The 16768-nt window shown below is 51.4% G+C and overlaps 1 protein-coding gene across 1 annotated transcript; it reads right to left on the bottom strand.

The window, feature by feature from the left end:
• Positions 1-1975: 1975 nt before the first annotated feature.
• On the bottom strand, positions 1976-15436 carry CSPG5 (chondroitin sulfate proteoglycan 5). The gene is made up of 5 exons (XM_059077040.2): positions 15272-15436; positions 13477-14590; positions 10475-10663; positions 8682-8757; positions 1976-2494 (listed from the first exon to the last, which is right to left on the bottom strand). Exons 1-5 carry the CDS (start codon positions 15366-15368, stop codon positions 2333-2335), a joined length of 1638 nt encoding a protein of 545 aa, XP_058933023.1. The 5' UTR covers positions 15369-15436; the 3' UTR covers positions 1976-2332.
• Positions 15437-16768: the final 1332 nt, after the last annotated feature.

The following is a 16768-nucleotide window of genomic DNA, read 5'->3' as shown; positions in this document are numbered from 1 at the left end:
TGAGACCCCAGATGATTGTGCCCTAAGGGGTAAGGATGAACCAAAAGCAAACCAGCCCTTGCACAATCTGATAGGTCCACAGTCTGCCTTCAGTGGCCAGGAAATCTCCAACTTTGAATCTGGAATAATGTGATCTCAGAATTCTAGTGCCCCGGCCATGTGAGAGAAGCAAACAAAAACCCCCTCTAAAGGAAGAGTCATCCTAGATCTGAAAATCTCAATAAACAATTTTTCAAATACAATGTCCAGCACAAAATAAAAAATAATGAGGCACAAGAGGAGACAAATCAGGGGGAATCAGCAGAAATTAGGCAAAAGAAACATACGGGGATTCCAGTTATTGGAATTATCACAGATTGAACACAGGCAAAGTTCTAGAAAACTCTCCCCACCAGTAGTCAGTAATTCTGGCTATTTGAACTCTTAACACTCTCTCTAATCCATCCTCAGTTGTTGCCTGGATTGCTACAATCCACATTCTCTCTGCCTTTACCATCGTCTACCTTGGCAATCTGTCCTAAATTGCCCTTTACAACCTCATCACCTAAGACCTTTCTCTCTCACAACCTTTAGTCACATAGTATGACTTTCCTATGAGTATTCTCCCTCTACCTTGAATGTCTTCTCCTGCATCTTCCTGAAAAATGCCCCCTCATCCTTCAAAGTCCAATTTAAACCTCTCTCCTTGAAGCCTTTCTGAATTCATAACTCCAACTCTCACAGCTCTGTATATACCTCTATTAAGTATTGACACACTGTATTATAATTATTTGTTTATAAGACTGTTTCTCAAGTACACTGTTAACTTCTTGAGGTTAGGGTCTATCTTATTCATCTAGAGTTCCTGGCATCTAGCATAACACCTGGCTGAGTATGTGCTGAATAAATATTTATGAAAGAAGGAAAGACAGGGCTTCCCTGGTGGTGCAGTGGTTAAGAATCCACCTGCCAATGCAGGGTTCATGGGTTCGAGCCCTGGTCCAGGAAGATTCCACATGCCACAGGGCAGCTAAGCCCATGCGCCACAACTACTGAGCCTGCGTGCCTAGAGCCCGTGCTCTGCAACAAGAGAAGCCACCACAGTGAGAAGCCTGAGCACCGCAACGAAGAGTAGCCCGCACTCGCTGCAACTGGAGAAAGCCTGCACACAGCAACGAAGACCAATGCAGCCAAAAATAAAATAAATGAATAATTTAAAAAAAAATTTTTTTTAAGAAAAGAAGGAAAGACTATTCTTATTCTTAACAGGTGCTACAGACTGTTATGGACTGAACTGTGTACCCCCAAATATCACATGTTGAAGACCTAACCCCTAACGTGACTGTATTTGGAGATAAGGCAATTAAGGTTAAATGAGGTCATCAGAGTAGGGCCGTAATCTAATAGGACTGGTGTCCTTATAAAAAGAGGAACAGACATCAGAGAGCTCTCTCTCTCTCTCCATATGCACACAGAGAAAAGGCCATGTGTGGACACAGTAAGAAGGTGGCTGTTTGTAAGCCAGATAGAGAGGCCTCACCAGAAACCAACTCTGTTGGCACTTTGATCTTGGACTTCCAGTCTCCAGAACTCTCAGAAAATAAATGTCTGTTGTTTAAGACTCCCAGTCTGTAGTATTTTGTTATGGTGGCTCAAGCAGACTAATACATAGACCATTTCTGGGATTTCAAACATGTATATATACACATCTTTTTTTTTTGCAGTATGCGGGCCTCTCACTGCTGTGGCGTCTCCCGTTGCGGAGCACAGGTTCCGGACGCGCAGGCTCAGCGGCCATGGCTCACGGGCCCAGCTGCTCCGCGGCATGTGGGATCTTCCCGGACTGGGGCACGAACCTGCGTCCCCTGCATCGGCAAGCAGACTCCCAACCACTGTGCCACCAGGGAAGCCCCATATACACATCTTTAATGAAGGGAAGAATTCAACTCAAACTGACAAGAAGGGGTAAGGAGTAGAAAAAATTACATCAGGAAAATGGCTTTTAAAAAAGTTTTATTTCAAGAACTTTGTTTTTTACTGGTATTTCAAAAAAAGGTGGGTCAAAATACAAAAAAAAAAGTCAGTTGAATAACAGCCTAGGTTTAGAAATCACAGCAGCAGAAGCAATGTACAGACAGCACAGACAAAACAATCCAATGTATGCAATTCTCTTTAGGTTCTTTGCATATTTTGTGTTTTTTCCCTCCTGTACAAAATACACCAAAGCATGCCATGAGATCAGAAAAAAGAAAGGAGTTTAACAAATGGTTACAAGAAATACTCTGTACAAGAGGAGATAATTCTTCTTCCCCTACCCACCCCCCCTTCCCATTTCCTCTCTTCTTGCTCTGCTTTAGGTTAAATTGTTCTGAAGACAATTCACCTCCAAGTCGGCTTGGTCACCTTTGCCACCCTCGAGTTTGGGCGACATGGAGTTCTGAATGTTAAATGGCTCCTCCTCTTTCAGGCAGGACTTGAGAGCTTCCTGGATTTTATGGGGAGCACTAGAATCATCCTGAAAGAGGAAAGAAAAGGTGAGGGAGGGGTGGGAAGGAGACAGTGGGTAGAGGGGTCAAATAACATCTCGGACTTTTCAATTTGGCTGAAAGAATCGTAACTTTAAAAAGGAAGAAAGCTCTGCGACGTGAATGAACCAAAGAGACTCATTAGCAGCTACTTTATAGGAACATCATCCTCAAAAACACTGGCCAGATATAGATGAAAACTTGACAGGTAATTGCATTACAAATATCTTTAACTTAGGCCAGTGTGAGGTTTTCTCTTTGGCAGAGACTGGGGAGAAACAGTCCCTTTTAATACTTGGCCTGGTCCCTCTAAAGCCTCACCTGTTGGTGAGCTCTGCCTGGCCCCTCTTCACACGGCCCTCCATCTTGTTGAGTTCTGCTCTCACAAAAAGGTCTTGATCAGGAACGTGACTTGTCGGTGTATTCAGTGGGGCACAAACTGGACTGTGGTCAGGCGCAGAGCTGTTCCCAGCAAAATTAGGGCCTCTCTCCCCACAGCAAATATGTTCTCTGACTAGAGGCTGGAGATGTGTGAGCCTCTTCCTATCAGAATTTATCTACCAAAAGATGCTAACTTACAAGGTGTTTCCTTAATCCAAGCCCTGTGCTGCTGGTTCACGACCCATCTCTGACTGGTACCCGTGCCCTCCTGCCTATCCATGTGTGCTGCCTGCAGCCCTATGACAAGCTCCTGAACCTGAAGTGAATTTGTTAAAGGTTTTCAGGAAACCCACACCAGTACACAGTGCTCCGGCTCTGCATTCAGAGAACTCTTACAGCAGTGCCTGCCTTCCCACTACTCTTTTCCTTTAGGACGGCCTGAGGGGATTTTACCCTGTGCCACTCAATGGGCCTCAGTTCTTTTGCAAGTGCTTGGAACTGTGCTGATCAAAGAGATCGTGTAGCTAGCTACCCAGGCAGGTTCATGGATGGCAAGAAGGGTAACGTCCCTATCTGATCAGCTAGCTCAGACCTTTCTTGCTTTAACCAAAATTCAAGGTACTCATCATGCTTAAGGACCAGGGCATTCTCCACAAAACTGTGAGCTTGGGCTTCCCTGGTGGCGCAATGGTTAAGAATCCACCTGACAATGCAGAGGACACAGGTTCCAGCCCTGGTCTGGGAAGATCCCACAATGCCGCGGAGCAACTAAGCCCGTGCGCCACAACTACTGAGCCTGCGCTCTAGAGCCCATGAGCTACAACTACTGAGCCCGTGCACCCAGAGCCTGGGCTCTGCAACAAGAGAAGACACCACAATGAGAAGCCCGTGCACTGCAACAAAGAGAAGCCCCTGCTCACCGCAACTAGAGAAAGCCCGTGCACAGCAACGAAGACCCAATACAGCCAAAAATAAACAAATAAATAAAATAAATTTTAAAAAATACAAAGAACTGTGAGCTCTTGTCCATGCTCCCTGCAACTGAATTTGACCCATAATGGCACTAGGTCAGGCAAGTGACTAGTTGGAAAGTAGGGAAAGGCTCCAGGCCTACATCGGTTGCTACGGGTGTTTAAACCTATTGTGCATGTAGAAATCACTGTTACCTGCCCCTTGCTCCAGCCTCATTTAGCACTTTCCCAGGAGACCAGCTTGAACAGAACAATCTGATAGAGTTTCAAAGACCTCAGGAGTAATTAACAGACAACAGCGGAACACATGTTCCCTATTTCCAGTGAGACAAGCACAAGAGGAAATGAACTTCATTCTGTGCTGAGGCAGGTTTCAGGCAAGGCAGCTGCACACAGCACGCATAGGCACTTGATATTTTCTACCACTGCTTGCAGAGGTTTAGAAAAAACTGTTCAATGGCATAAATGTATATGTGCTGAGATGGAAAGATTGCCCTGATATATTAAGTGTATTTTGTACACACACACACACACACACACACACACACACACACACACACACACACACACACACACACAGGTTTTTTATAGAGAGGGAAGCAGAATGAGGCAGAACTTCTGTATTGTGTGGGGGAAGATGCTGGGCATGACCGCTTGAGACCCTGAGTAGAATGGACTTTGGATCACAGCAAAACTTGAAGCAAAACAGGATGGCCTGTACTCACCTCTCCTCTTACAAGTGTGGAACTCACTTTCATGTTTTTCAAGATAACTGCCCCCACTCCCGCCCCATCACACACACCTTGGGGGGATGCAGGGGCACAGGGATATTCTCATAATGTGAAAAAAGTGGATTTAGTGAGTCTTATAGACCTGGGCATCAAAACTGTGATGCCATGAAGGTGGGGACCCAAATTAAAACTGGCACCCATGAGGGCTTATGGGATTTGGACAGATGAGAAAGCTGCCTTCTGGGTCAATAGGAGGAAGAAGTAGATCCTAAAAATAAGGAACACAGGTATCCAGACAATGCTATGAGATGAGCTAAGTACCTTCAACATGTAGAACAGGTGAGGGCATGTCTAGACCAAGATGGAGCTATCCTAGTCCAAGTGTTTCTCTCAGAACTCTATCCTCTTAAGCCTAGGGTTGCTGAATCCCTCAGCAGGATTATGCACCTTTGATTTGGTGGAAATGCCTCATCAAGAGGGAACTGGACTTCCCTCTGGGCTACGTCCTGGGAACTATTTCTGGCATTCTGCCCCAGCCACATGGGCATCCTTCAGCCACGGGTTCAGGCCTGGACGCCTACTTGTCCAGACACAAGCCTCTATCAGAATGGGGCAGGCAGTCATTGTTTCACCAAATACACGGAAGAAACAGAGACTGGGAAGTAAGAAAGGTTTCAGTTGGGGGGTGGGATAGCAGTGGGAAACACTAAGGGACATCTTGGAAAGTCTGTCAAATCGCAGGAGGACCAAGTTACAGCCATGGCATTGCTCTAACAGCACAGCTGTGAGAACCAACAGGGCGGCTCTCAGCGCTTGCGCAGTTTGCCCGTGGAGTTCAGGTGACTTCATTCATGCTGTGCAGCTGGAGAGTACCTGGCTTCCTACACACTCGCCATTCCTCCTGAAAAACGGCAAACTTCCACAGCAGGGGCTGAGGAGCTTTGGGCTTTTCCCTTTCCTCCCGAAGTTCCTTTCCTAGGCTGGCTGCTCAGCTCCAGAAGACTCACATGCACTCGGCCGCTGGCTCACCAGCCACAGGGCCCCAGGTCAGTCCAGAGGGCCCAGGCGAGGAGCAGCACAGAGTGATGCGTGTAGCAAAGGAAAGGGACGTGCCCCCCTACACCGACACCAGCCACGGACCCTTCCCCCACCAGACCCAAAGCAGCATGCTTTTTGTTTGTTTGTTTGTTTGAAATCTTTTCAGAGTGTGGCTTATAGAGATTACTGAAACTGGGTAGGAAAATGACTCATTCAATCTCCTTGACTTATGTAGAAGAAATAACCCCTCTACTAAGATAAATAAAACTCTCCAAAACTTTAGGAGATGCCCAAACCAACAAGGAAATTTGAGGGGTGAAGGGAGAGGGATGGGGAGACTAAATGAGCAGGCTTGACTCAGGTGCCCTCGTTTCAGCTCCTAGCTCACCTGGAGGTTTTCTCCCTTTCATCCTACTGCTAGCATCGCTTGCAAGCAATCACTGTGGTGGCTGAAGCAAGGGCTAGCGCTCCACTTCATCATAAAGTGGCAACTGTCTTAACTGTCAATGCCCACAAGATCTTGACTATGACCGAGTCTGACTTCTGGGCTGGGTGGAGGGAATTAGAGATGAAGTTTGTAGAAAATCCACCTGCTGGACAGGAGAGTCACCCCCTCACATGCTCAGAGCTTTGGCAGGGAGGACAGGATGTGTCCTGGGGCACAAGCTGAGGGAAGGATGCCAGGTGGAAATGGCCCTCAAGATCCAAGAGGAGCCAGAGAGCACGACTTCGCTGAGGGATGCCCCGAGTGCTGCCCAGACAACCCCATGGCCCTTCTCAGGCAGAGTCTACCATGGCTGACCACGCTGCTCCATTCCATTTTTGTTTTGCCATATTCTTTTTTTAAAAAATTTATTTATCTATTTATTTTTCGCTGCACTGGGTCTTTGTATGTGCTTTTTTCTCTAGTTGCGGTGCATGGGGGCTACTCTTCGTTGCTGTGCTCGGGCTTCTCATTGTGGTGGATTCTTTTGTTGGGAGCACGGGCTCTAGGAGGGCTGGCTTCAGCAGTTGTAGCACACGGGCTCAGTAGTTGTGGCTCGTGCGCTCTAGAGCGCAGGCTCAGTAGTTGTGGCGCACGGGCTTAGTTGCTCCGTGGCATGTGGCATCTTCCCGGATCGGGGCTCAAACCCATGTCTCCTGCGTTGGCAGGAGGGTTCTTAACCACTGCCCCACCTGGGAAGCCCCTCTGTTTTGCCATATTCTGAACTCAAGGTCAGTGGTAGCTTCCATGGACAAATGCCTTGCTTTCACAAAGTTGACTCAGCCAAGAAGAACTGGAAACCTTTGTATTGGCTCATGCAACCAAGGCCTCCAAGAGGAGCTATTTCTTTCCCCTCCATCTTTGTGAAGAGGAAAGGTGGACATAACAAGGGTGCCCGAAATGCATGAGTCAGAAACTTTGCTAAGGACCCTTGCACTCCATGGACAATAAACACCCTGACTGCAGGCACCACTGTACAGGTCAGGCCTGCTGTCCCACATGTACGAGATGGCAGATCAGACAGTGGACCTGAGAGACCCCATGGCAGGCCATCATTCACTAGTAGTCCATAAATGACAACTAAATGCACATCACTGCAAGGGGCCTGGTAAGGTAGGGATAGTGTGTCCCAAGATAAGGCTCATCCTATATCCTTGTGGGTTGATTAAAGTGTTTACCAATTTCAGCGATTACAGGACATGTTGTTCTCTTGGTTATTATGTCCATCTTGAACTTATTAATATCTTGGTGCATACTAAGTATGTTCTTTCTCTACCCTTTATATCAAAGAGTTTAAAAAATTATCCTAAATTGGCCTCTTTCATTTCTTATTTTAAATAGACCCCTTTGCTCCTCCTCCACCAGACCAAGCTTTTCTTTTCTGGGATTTGGTGATCAAGGTCTCCTGTACTATTATTCTCTCTTTCCCCTTCTGGGGCTACACTCTCCCCACCTATAAAAAGAAGACAATGGTCTAGATCTGTGCTGTCCAATACGGTGGCGCTAGCCACATTCCGAGAGTTCTGAAGCCACAGGTAGCTGATGGCTACTGTAGTGGACAGTACAGACACACAACTTTTCTATCTCACAGAAAGTCCCTCTGGACAGCACTGGCCTAGACTGTGAAGGCCCCTGTGAGCTCTTATACTCTATGGCCCATTATGTCAAAGAACTTCTTCAAAATTTCCTCTTAAACTCCACTGTTTCCATCTGAAAAGTCTTAGTTTCACTCTGTTATCTGTGTAATGATGCATTTACCTGGAGGTATGGAGCCTGTGTCATGTGCAGATTTCTTCCGTTTGGATCTGATATGATTTGGGGCTTGGATGGTTTCTGCTTTATTTCTGAAATTCTGACAGTACATAGTATTTGACTGGTTGGTCTGGTCCAGATAACACACTGGGCCAGTGTCTTTAGAAAATGGTCTATTGGGACCTTTTATTGGGTTTCAACTTATATTTATGAGCCTATCCTCCTGGACAGATTTACCCCTAGACTTATGCTTCCACCTTACCATAACTGTTTTGTGCTTACCTCAGCCGTAACCAATGTATATAAGCCTGCTCATTTTTAGGGTCCTCAAAACAGTGTCAAAGACACTGTTTTTCCAGCCATCCCAGAGGTTTTCCCACTCATCCCAAAGAGCAACCACCATTTGCTTCAATGATCAGCAGGAAATTCCCTAGCAATGAAAGAGGAGCCTTTCTCCTTGATATAGAAAATAGAAAGACAAAAATCAGACTTCTAAAGCCTAGATGAAGCTAAAAATCATGTGTCATCCTAGAAACAGATCTTCTGTACTTTGTATAACTTTGCTTGTCCAGGAAGTGGTACACCATCACGCCCTTATTCTCACTTTCGTGGCCCCAACTGCCTGCCCTATCCTGATCCTCAGAGCTCTGAAGACTGGCTCCACACTCTGAGTGGACCAGAGATGTGGCCAGGGGCTGGAGCCTGCACAAGGACAGATGTGAAGAAAACAAGTTACCGGACAGATAACATTATCATAGACAGCCAAGGCACAGGCATGGGGCGGGGAGCAGGTATGGGGAGTGTTGCAAAGTTTCCTTACATTTGGGTGAGAGCCCTCGGCAATGGTGGAGAGGGAGAAGTTATCGTTGTGGAGCTCCGATGGGGTCCGGAATTTGCTAGTTAGGACAGAAGAGAGAAGGGAAAAATGTAAGTGAAACGATCACAGCGAAATCTGATAGAAGCTTCATAGGTCAGGTACTGTATTTCATCAAATGCCACAGATGCACCACTATTTGATGTACCACTAAGAAAAATCTTCTATCATTTAAACCATGATCCAATGCTTTCTTATCAACTAGAGTTTTTATTACACACTTTAAGGAGCTCATTTAGACTTTAGATAAAGAACTGAGAATGTCATGAACAGCTATGAGCACGTTTGTGCATGCTAGACAATTACAACTACATCATGACTGCCATCAGGCCAACAGTGGTTATAAGACGCCAGCCACTGTAAGACACAATCCAGTTTCAGAGATGTTAATATGTGAAAAAAGCCGTGTATATTAGAATCAATAAACTGCAGCAGTATCTGTAGTGCACTGGGTACATGTAGCATTTTCAGAGCAGTAACCAGGCTGGGGAAAGAAAGAAGGTATGCAGAGGGAAAAAAGGGAGGTGGCATTTGAGCTGAAGGGCTGCAGGAGCCATGTTTTGCACAAAACGCATAACCAGCTACAGGAGGATGACCTAGAAGGAGGCCCTTCCCTGGGCCTCAGCTCTTGCTTCTCCACTCGCCTGGCAGCTGCTTCTTCTCTCCTATCAGCAGCAGCCCTGATCGGTGGTCCCATCCCCACCCTGACCCTCCCCGTCACTCCAACCCCCTGGTGTCAGCGTGAGGAGCCAAGGGTCTTGGCTTGTGATCACAGACACAGATGCAGCCCTGCCTCAATGCACAGGCACAATGCAGAGGCCCTTGCAGGCCCACAACGGTTAGCTGAAAGGCTGCAGAGAGCTGCTGGCACCTGCACATCTCACGAGTTCACACAGCAAAGAAGCAACAGATGGCGTTTTGTCCTTTTCCCAGGACCCGGGGCAAGTCCTTTGGTCACGTTCTCCGGAGGGAGTCTCGGGTCAGGGGGAGGGGATTACTTGGACAACAGGTTGAAAGGGGGGGTGTGCGGCAGTTCTGCATAAATTGTCTCTTGGGTCCCGAGGAAGCTGAACTCCAGTCTCCTTCTGTGACTCCTGTGACATTTCAGAAGGTTCTTTACTTTGCTTAGTGATCACAGTGATTCTCTCATAGTGTGTAAGGTCACATTCGATGTTCAAGCATGGACTTAAAGGGTAAATGTATGCTGATTCTCACATGTGCACAGCAGTCACTCCTCTGCTAAGAGAAGAGCTGAAATGAGACTCCATATCCCCACACAGCCCTTAGAATCCACAATGGAGAAAGTGAGGGCCGGGGTCTCACCACCCCCCACGTTCTACTTAGGAGGGGGAAGGAGGGCTTCCTTGAGTCCTCTGCCCTTCTGCCTGGACCAAGGGTTGACAAGTTTGGAAAGCAATGCACTGCAGTGCTAGACTCTCTCACTGAGGAGGAGCTGGTATTGAGTGAGGGCAGATCTGAGGGAGCTGGAGTCACTTCATGCTGATTTGTGAGCGAAATCCTCACGCTGGCCACTGGCTGTCAGAGACCCAGGAAGCAGGTGCAGTCAGGTGGGGGTGGGGGACCGAGCACAGTAACTTACTTGTGCCACAGGGGCTTAACCTCTGCTTGGGTGAATTTTTGGTATGAAAAACACAACCAGGGATGGAGAGCAGGTGCCAGAAACCCTCAGGACCACATCCCTGGATCAGATGGGGTGGGGTTGGCTGTCACAGACTCACTTGGTCCTGCGCAGCTTGGTGTTCTCTGTCTTGAGCAGATAGAGCTTCTTGGCGAAGAACACCGTCATCATGAAAAGCAGGAGCAGCACAAGGGCGGCCGAGCCTACGGCCACACACATCACCTGGAAGTCAGTGATGATGGACTCGCAGCGCATCCCCTTGTGCCAGATGTAGTCCTGCGTGTTGCACCTGCAGCGGTGACAGGGTGAGACTGAGGCGACGGGCTGGCAGCCGTGGCCACAGTGAGGGCCTGACCCCTGACCCCAGGACTTCCCTCAACAGCCTGCTCCTAGTGGGACTTTGGGGCCCCCATCTGTGCAGACCTTATGGTTGCTATTGTTGCCTTGTCCTTACAACCATTCCATGAAGAGGTTCATGACACAAATGAGGTAACCGGGGAGCTGAGAAACTGAGCAAACTGTTTCGAGGAGGGAAGGGAACCCTCGTTTTTCACCCTCAGTGAGAATAATCACAGGATTCTCCCAGACCCCCCCAGACCGCCCCAACCCCCCTAGGCTCTGGTGAAAAAAAAAAAGATGGAAAACAAGACCAATAGGAGCTACAGCTACAAAGTAGTAGGATCCACCCTACACAACATGAAAAACCTATCTTGTGGCATTGCAGTCCCATCTAGTTCACGTGGCTAACCAGACACTGAAAAATAAGGAAGCGACAGACAAGGACAAGCACAAAGACAGATGTATATTCTCCCTTATCTCTGCAGCCCCCAAAGTGCTGCCCCTAAAGCTTTCAGTCCTATTACCATGAGAAATGTCATGAAAGCAGAGTGAGAATCAACCCTCTGGGTGGGTTTCAGTCCTTTCGTTGAGTGACTTTCTCCTGCCCTTGGGACATTCCCAGGCTCCAACTCTTCCAGTGACATTGCTGTTTCCATGGGAACCAGGCTGCTTCAAAGAGGAAAAATGTGGAAGGATACAGAGGCAGGCAAAGGAGGGAGGACATGAACCTCAGGGTGAATGACAGACAAGAGAAAGGGGTCCAGAAACGGGGAGATCTTGCATGGAAGAATTAGGTACTCCACACCTAGAATAGGGCAGGGATACAAGGCTAGCAGGGAATTCTCTCTTTTCCAACTGCCCCTTTGCAGTCTTGCGGGGCTGTTGGAGGATGGCAGGGAAAGAAGATCCCTCTAACTGACCATTCTAGAGAAGTTCTGCCATAGCTCTGCTCATTTCTCTGCAGTGGTCAGTGTGACAGAGACAAAGGCATGCTGCAGTCTGCAACCAAGGGCTCAGCAGCCTCCTGTGAGTGGAATGCAAAACAGTTTCCAAGCCAGGGCTGGGCCTGGGTGTACCCACCAGAGGAGGAATCTCTGGTAGGGAGGCCGAGTGTGATCCTGGGATGGAAGCTGTGCAAGGGGAGCTGCAGTGGACTTGTGTGAAGCCCTTCTGAGGCAGGACCCACTGGAGGATCCATGGTCAGTACAGGCATGCTGCTCAGTGAGGACACGCTTATTCTTCCATTTGGGAGTCCTCTGATAGCTCCAGGAGGTTCTGGGAACTGTCTAGCTCTCCAGAGGCAGCAAGGGCTCCAAATTTCATACTCTGATGGGGAGCTTACTTTGAAGGTGAAAACTCAGGCCCCCAATAGGTTGAAAGATTACGATTTTGCAGATTCCATAGTTCCCAGGCTAAAATCATTACTGTAGTCCCCCCAACTAGAGGCTGAGGAGCAAAATCACAGGGTTTCCTCATATTTCTGGTGCCCTTAACCAACCAGCAAGGTCTCGTTGCCATAATTTCTTGATCACAGTTCCTCTTTTTGGCAATGGCTGGACAACTCCAATCAGAACTGTGTGGACACATCCTATATGAGTGATGCTAACGTCATGATCATTTATAGGTAAGAAGAACTTCATGGGAAGGAACTGGAACTTAAGCTTTAATGCCAAAGGCACAGCATTCATGCATTCTGTATGTTATTCTTCTACCAGAACATTAAGACCTACAGAAATTTGAATTTTTCACATACCTCCAAAGAGACCAAGAAAAAGAAACATCAGGAATGACACTTGAGAAAGAGACACCCAGATTACAGAAATGCTCCTCCTAGGACCAGTGGAAACAAGTTCCAGGAAGAATCTGAGGACTCCATGCCACTTCTAGGGCCTGTAAAGGATGGAGACAAGCAAACTATCCAGGTCACCCTGGACTTGTGCTTTTTCCAGAATAAGCCAGTGAGCTCTCCAGCAGGTTAACTACCTTGCCGTGACGGCAGGTGTATGGGGTAATTACTGATGAGGCATGAGATGGTCGTTGCAGACAATATCCTTACTCTGACACTAAAGTCTCTGGGTCTTTAAAATATGCTGGATTGGGTTATCCCCAGAAAGACAACAATCAAGGTAGGAGGGGCAAAGCCACTACCCAAAGTCAAGAAAGCCCACCACAACTGCTATGCCAGGAAAGACACTCTGCTTGACTTGACCTGTTCGAGTGGCTGTTCTCTGGGTCTGCTCCCAACGAGAAGGTTTTCACTGTGACTTTACGTGCCACCCCAGGCATGTGCCCCACAGGGTCACAGGGCCTTCCTCCTGCCACACACATGGCTCTGAGGGACTGGTCAGCAGTTATCTCTCCTCCCAGTACGTTTATGGGCCCACTCCTTCTACTAGCTTAGTCAGAACTCGCCAACAAGAACTTGCCCTCAAGCCAGCAAAGGCCTTTCCTAAAATCTTTAGCTGAGTCCCTTCATTTTGCCTCTATAGTTTACTGGTTTGGTAAAGGACACAACACTTAGAGGAAAATACACAATCTTATTTCTGAGGAAACTCTCCTAGCGATGAGATCATAGGAAGTGCACGTAAGATGTAATTCTATAGAATATTTGCTGTGACTATCCCTTGACCTGGGACTTCCGTGAATGCACAACCTCTGGGAAGCTGTGCCTGTCACATTCCCCTCTCTGCTGAGACAGTCTCCCATGCCCTCTCCAGGAGTTCTCTGACAAGCCCCCGGGGAAACTGCCTGCCACACCCTTACCTGCAGAAGGCCCCTATGTTCTCCACCAGGTAGCACTGGCCGCCATTGTGACAGTAACTTGGGAAGAGGTCACACACTGACCGGCAGGAGCCATTATGTCGCACAAAGCCACTGCGGCACTCAGTGCCATTCTCGCTTGGGGCCAGGTCCCTGCCTGGCTCTCCTGGGCGGGGCCTGAGGGCGATGCTGCTGCCGGGGACCATCCCCAGAGTATGCTGTGGAGGGACAGCATGCCACCGACCGGTGGGCTGGCCTGTCCCGGGTCCCAGACCAGGTTTCTCAGTGGGCACTAGAAGGTCATTTTCATCTTCCAGGTCTCTGCCTCCTGCTGCATCCTTGTCATCCTCCTCTTCCTCCTCTTCTTCATCCAGGTCATCATAGAAGGATGTGGTAGGGTAGAAATCAGACTCATCAAAGGGGGTGAAGTCATCGTATAAGTCAAGCAGGCTCCAGGAAGGGGTCTCTCCCCCAGGATCAGGGTGGTGCTCTGAGGTACCTGGAGACCCGGGTAAGCTCCCCAGGTCGGCGCCACGGCCCTCACCATCCAATCCTTCGAAGTAGTCGATGTCAATTATATCTGACGCCGTGTGGGGCTCCAGGGTGCCCTGAAAGGGGTACGTGGGCTCTGGCCCATGAGGGTCAGGTGTGCTGCCTCCCAGGTTCAGCCAAACCTCCAAGGGGCTCTCCTTGGGAAGCTCAGGGTCTGGGCTCAGCTTGTCGCCAGGGGTGGGGGAGGGTGGCCCGCTGGCCTCTGTAGCCTCGGGGGTGGCGGGGGGCGTCGATGACTGCCCGAGGGCCTCGTCGGGAGCCGGGAGCGTGGCTGGAAGGGCCTGGGTGTCGCCGCTGCCCGCCTCTGCCGTCACTCCGCCCAGGCCTGGGCTGTCCGCCTCCAGCCAGGTTGTGTCCGTCACCGCCGCCGATGCCTCCAGAGCCTCCTCTGGCCCGACCCCAGGGCCCACCACGGCATGCTCGCCGCCGGGCGCAGTCCGAGAGGTCTCACCTTCCCCAGCTGCTGGTGGGCCGGCCTTCTCCCGCGTGTCGTTAGCACGCGGCTCCCATGCCAGGACTCTCTTCACCTGCCTGTCTGCCTCGACGGCTCTGCCCGCCTCACGCACTGTGGGCGGGAGGGAGAAGGACCTGGCGTCAGGGCAGCGGGCGTGGTAGGGCCTTGGGCTGCGCCCCGCCCTGCCGCGGCTGCTCTCCCAGACCCCCGCCAGCCCTAAGCCTCAGCTTCACGATTTCCCAAGGCCACGCCCCATCTTTATGTCCCGCCCCGAGCCCGCCCCATAAGCCAGGGAACACACCCAGACAGAAGTTTCCTCCCTCAGGCCCCGCCCCAAGCGTAAGGCCCCGCCCCCTACACCACCCGCAGTCTAACCAGGGAGGCCCCCGACTACAGCTCCTGGCATAAGTGTTACCCTCGGGGCTCCATTCCACCTCCAGGCCCCGCCCAGAAGTCGCACCCTTAGGGCCCCGCCCCAAGCTCGCATCCTCTCGCCCACCCATCACCTACAGATCCCGCCCCGAAGTCTCACCCTCAGGCTCCGCCCACCAGGCCCCTCCCCCAGCCAACACCTGGGTCCGCACACCAGAGTCGGGGCCGCCACCCACCACTCGGCCTCCCCCAAGTCCCCCATCTCCTCGTGCACCCCTTCCCCCGCCCGGGCTGCAGGCAAGGCGCTGCCCCGCCCCCTTGCTACAGCTCGCGGACTCCGCCTGTACCCGAAGCCAGTGGGACCCTGGCTTAGGGTGGGGCGCGAGAGCTTCTGGGGTCCCGGTCGCTGTCGGTACCTACCCGGTGCGGCCCCAGTGGCGAGGACCAGCGTGGCCCCCAGAAGCAGCAGCAGCGGCGGCGGCCCCCGACCCGGGCCCCCGCCCTCGGCTCGACCCATGGCGCGGCGTCCCGACCGCTGTCCGCGGTCTGCCCGGCTGGCTGCGCCCTCGGCTCGCCGGCCGCCGCGCCTCCCGCCGGTGCTGCGGGCGTATCAGCCCACGATGGGCAACGGGAGAAGCCGCATGCCGTCGCCGCCGTCCGCCGCTGTCCCCCGCGCGCCGCGCCTCCCCGCCTCCCTCGCCGCGGCTGCCGCGCTCAGCGCCGCCCCCACCCCCGCCCGCCCCGCCGCACGTAGCTCTGACGCCTGCCCTGCTCAGTCCGCCTGCCAGGGGGACAGACAGACCCCCGGCTCCGGATGCGGAGACAAACGGACGTTGGGTAGCGCGGATGCAGGCGCACAGCGCCGCGGGTGGCGTTAGCTGCCAGGTGCATTGGCCGGAGACCTGCGGGGCGGGGCCGCTGTCCTGCCCTCCCCGTGGAGGGCTGGCATGGGGCCCCCACCCGCGAGGAACCCACCCGCGAAGCGACAAGCAAGGCGGCGGGGGCGCAGACACCCGCAGGCTCGGGGCGGGGCTCGGAAGGGCCGCAGGGGGCGGAAGACCGAGCCCGCGGTGTGGCAGTGAGTCAAACCCGGGGGGGCACGGAGCCTCGCGGATTTCTGCGCCAACCCTGTGTTCGGGGCAGAGAAGGGTCCCCGGGAGGTCTCCGAGTCCCCACGAGGGCGGGACGGTCGCTGACAGCGCCAGGCAAGGGGGCGAAGTGGACCTCCCAGGCCCTAATCGGATCAGACCTAATCCGTCTGCAGCCAAAGCCCCCGACCTTGCAAAGCCAGGCCGGCTGGAACGCATCCCGGGGGCAGGGGGCAAGACCTTCCTAGAACTGTGGCTACAATGCCTTCCTTCTCGCCTCCTCAGGGCAGCCTGGGGAGCGGCCTTTAATACCGCTGGGTTCCTTCCTCCCTCTCCAGGATACCTCGCCCCCCCCGCCCATGTGTCCCGGGCCACCAAAGCTCAGGTTGGTGGGTAGTCGCTAGCGGCCTAGATCACACCCTGGGGACACGCGGACGCCAGGCCACGTGTTAAAGTCTGTGGGCCCTGTCCAAAGCTCACTCTGTCGTCCAAAACCACTCATCTCTGGATCCCTGCTTGTTGGGGAGTCACGGCCTAGTCACCTAATTTGTCCACCAAACCGACTGTCTGCCTCTTGATCTTTTAGTAACCCAAATGATATCTGGGGTCACTGCTCGAGATGTGGCAACTCTGGTATTTGAGAAACTCTCGTTTCTGTCACTAGGGAATCACGTAAGTGACCAAGATGGAGATTCTCCTAATCTCTTTCTAGTACATGTCTCTGGATGGGGTTGCCTTGATTCAAAGTTCGTTTCTCTCACTGGAACTAGATCTGCTGCAGTCTACTTGCTGGTCCTGGTTGTTCCCCCTCTCCAGGTCTGCCTGGCAA

This window comes from Kogia breviceps, chromosome 10 (assembly GCF_026419965.1).
Source record: "Kogia breviceps isolate mKogBre1 chromosome 10, mKogBre1 haplotype 1, whole genome shotgun sequence".
NCBI lineage: Eukaryota > Metazoa > Chordata > Mammalia > Artiodactyla > Physeteridae > Kogia > Kogia breviceps.
This window is presented reverse-complemented; position numbering and strand designations above follow the sequence as displayed.

Excerpts from the sequence above, each read along its gene's own strand:
- CSPG5 (XM_059077040.2), bottom strand. The coding sequence starts at position 15,368 with ATGGGTCGAGCCGAGGGCGGGGGCCCGGGTCGGGGGCCGCCGCCGCTG. Across the intron at positions 10,664-13,476 it reads AACATAGGGGCCTTCTGCAG|GTGCAACACGCAGGACTACA; the intron begins GTAAGGGTGTGG and ends TCACCGCTGCAG. Across the intron at positions 2,495-8,681 it reads CCGAGGGCTCTCACCCAAAT|GATGATTCTAGTGCTCCCCA; the intron begins GTAAGGAAACTT and ends TTCCTCTTTCAG.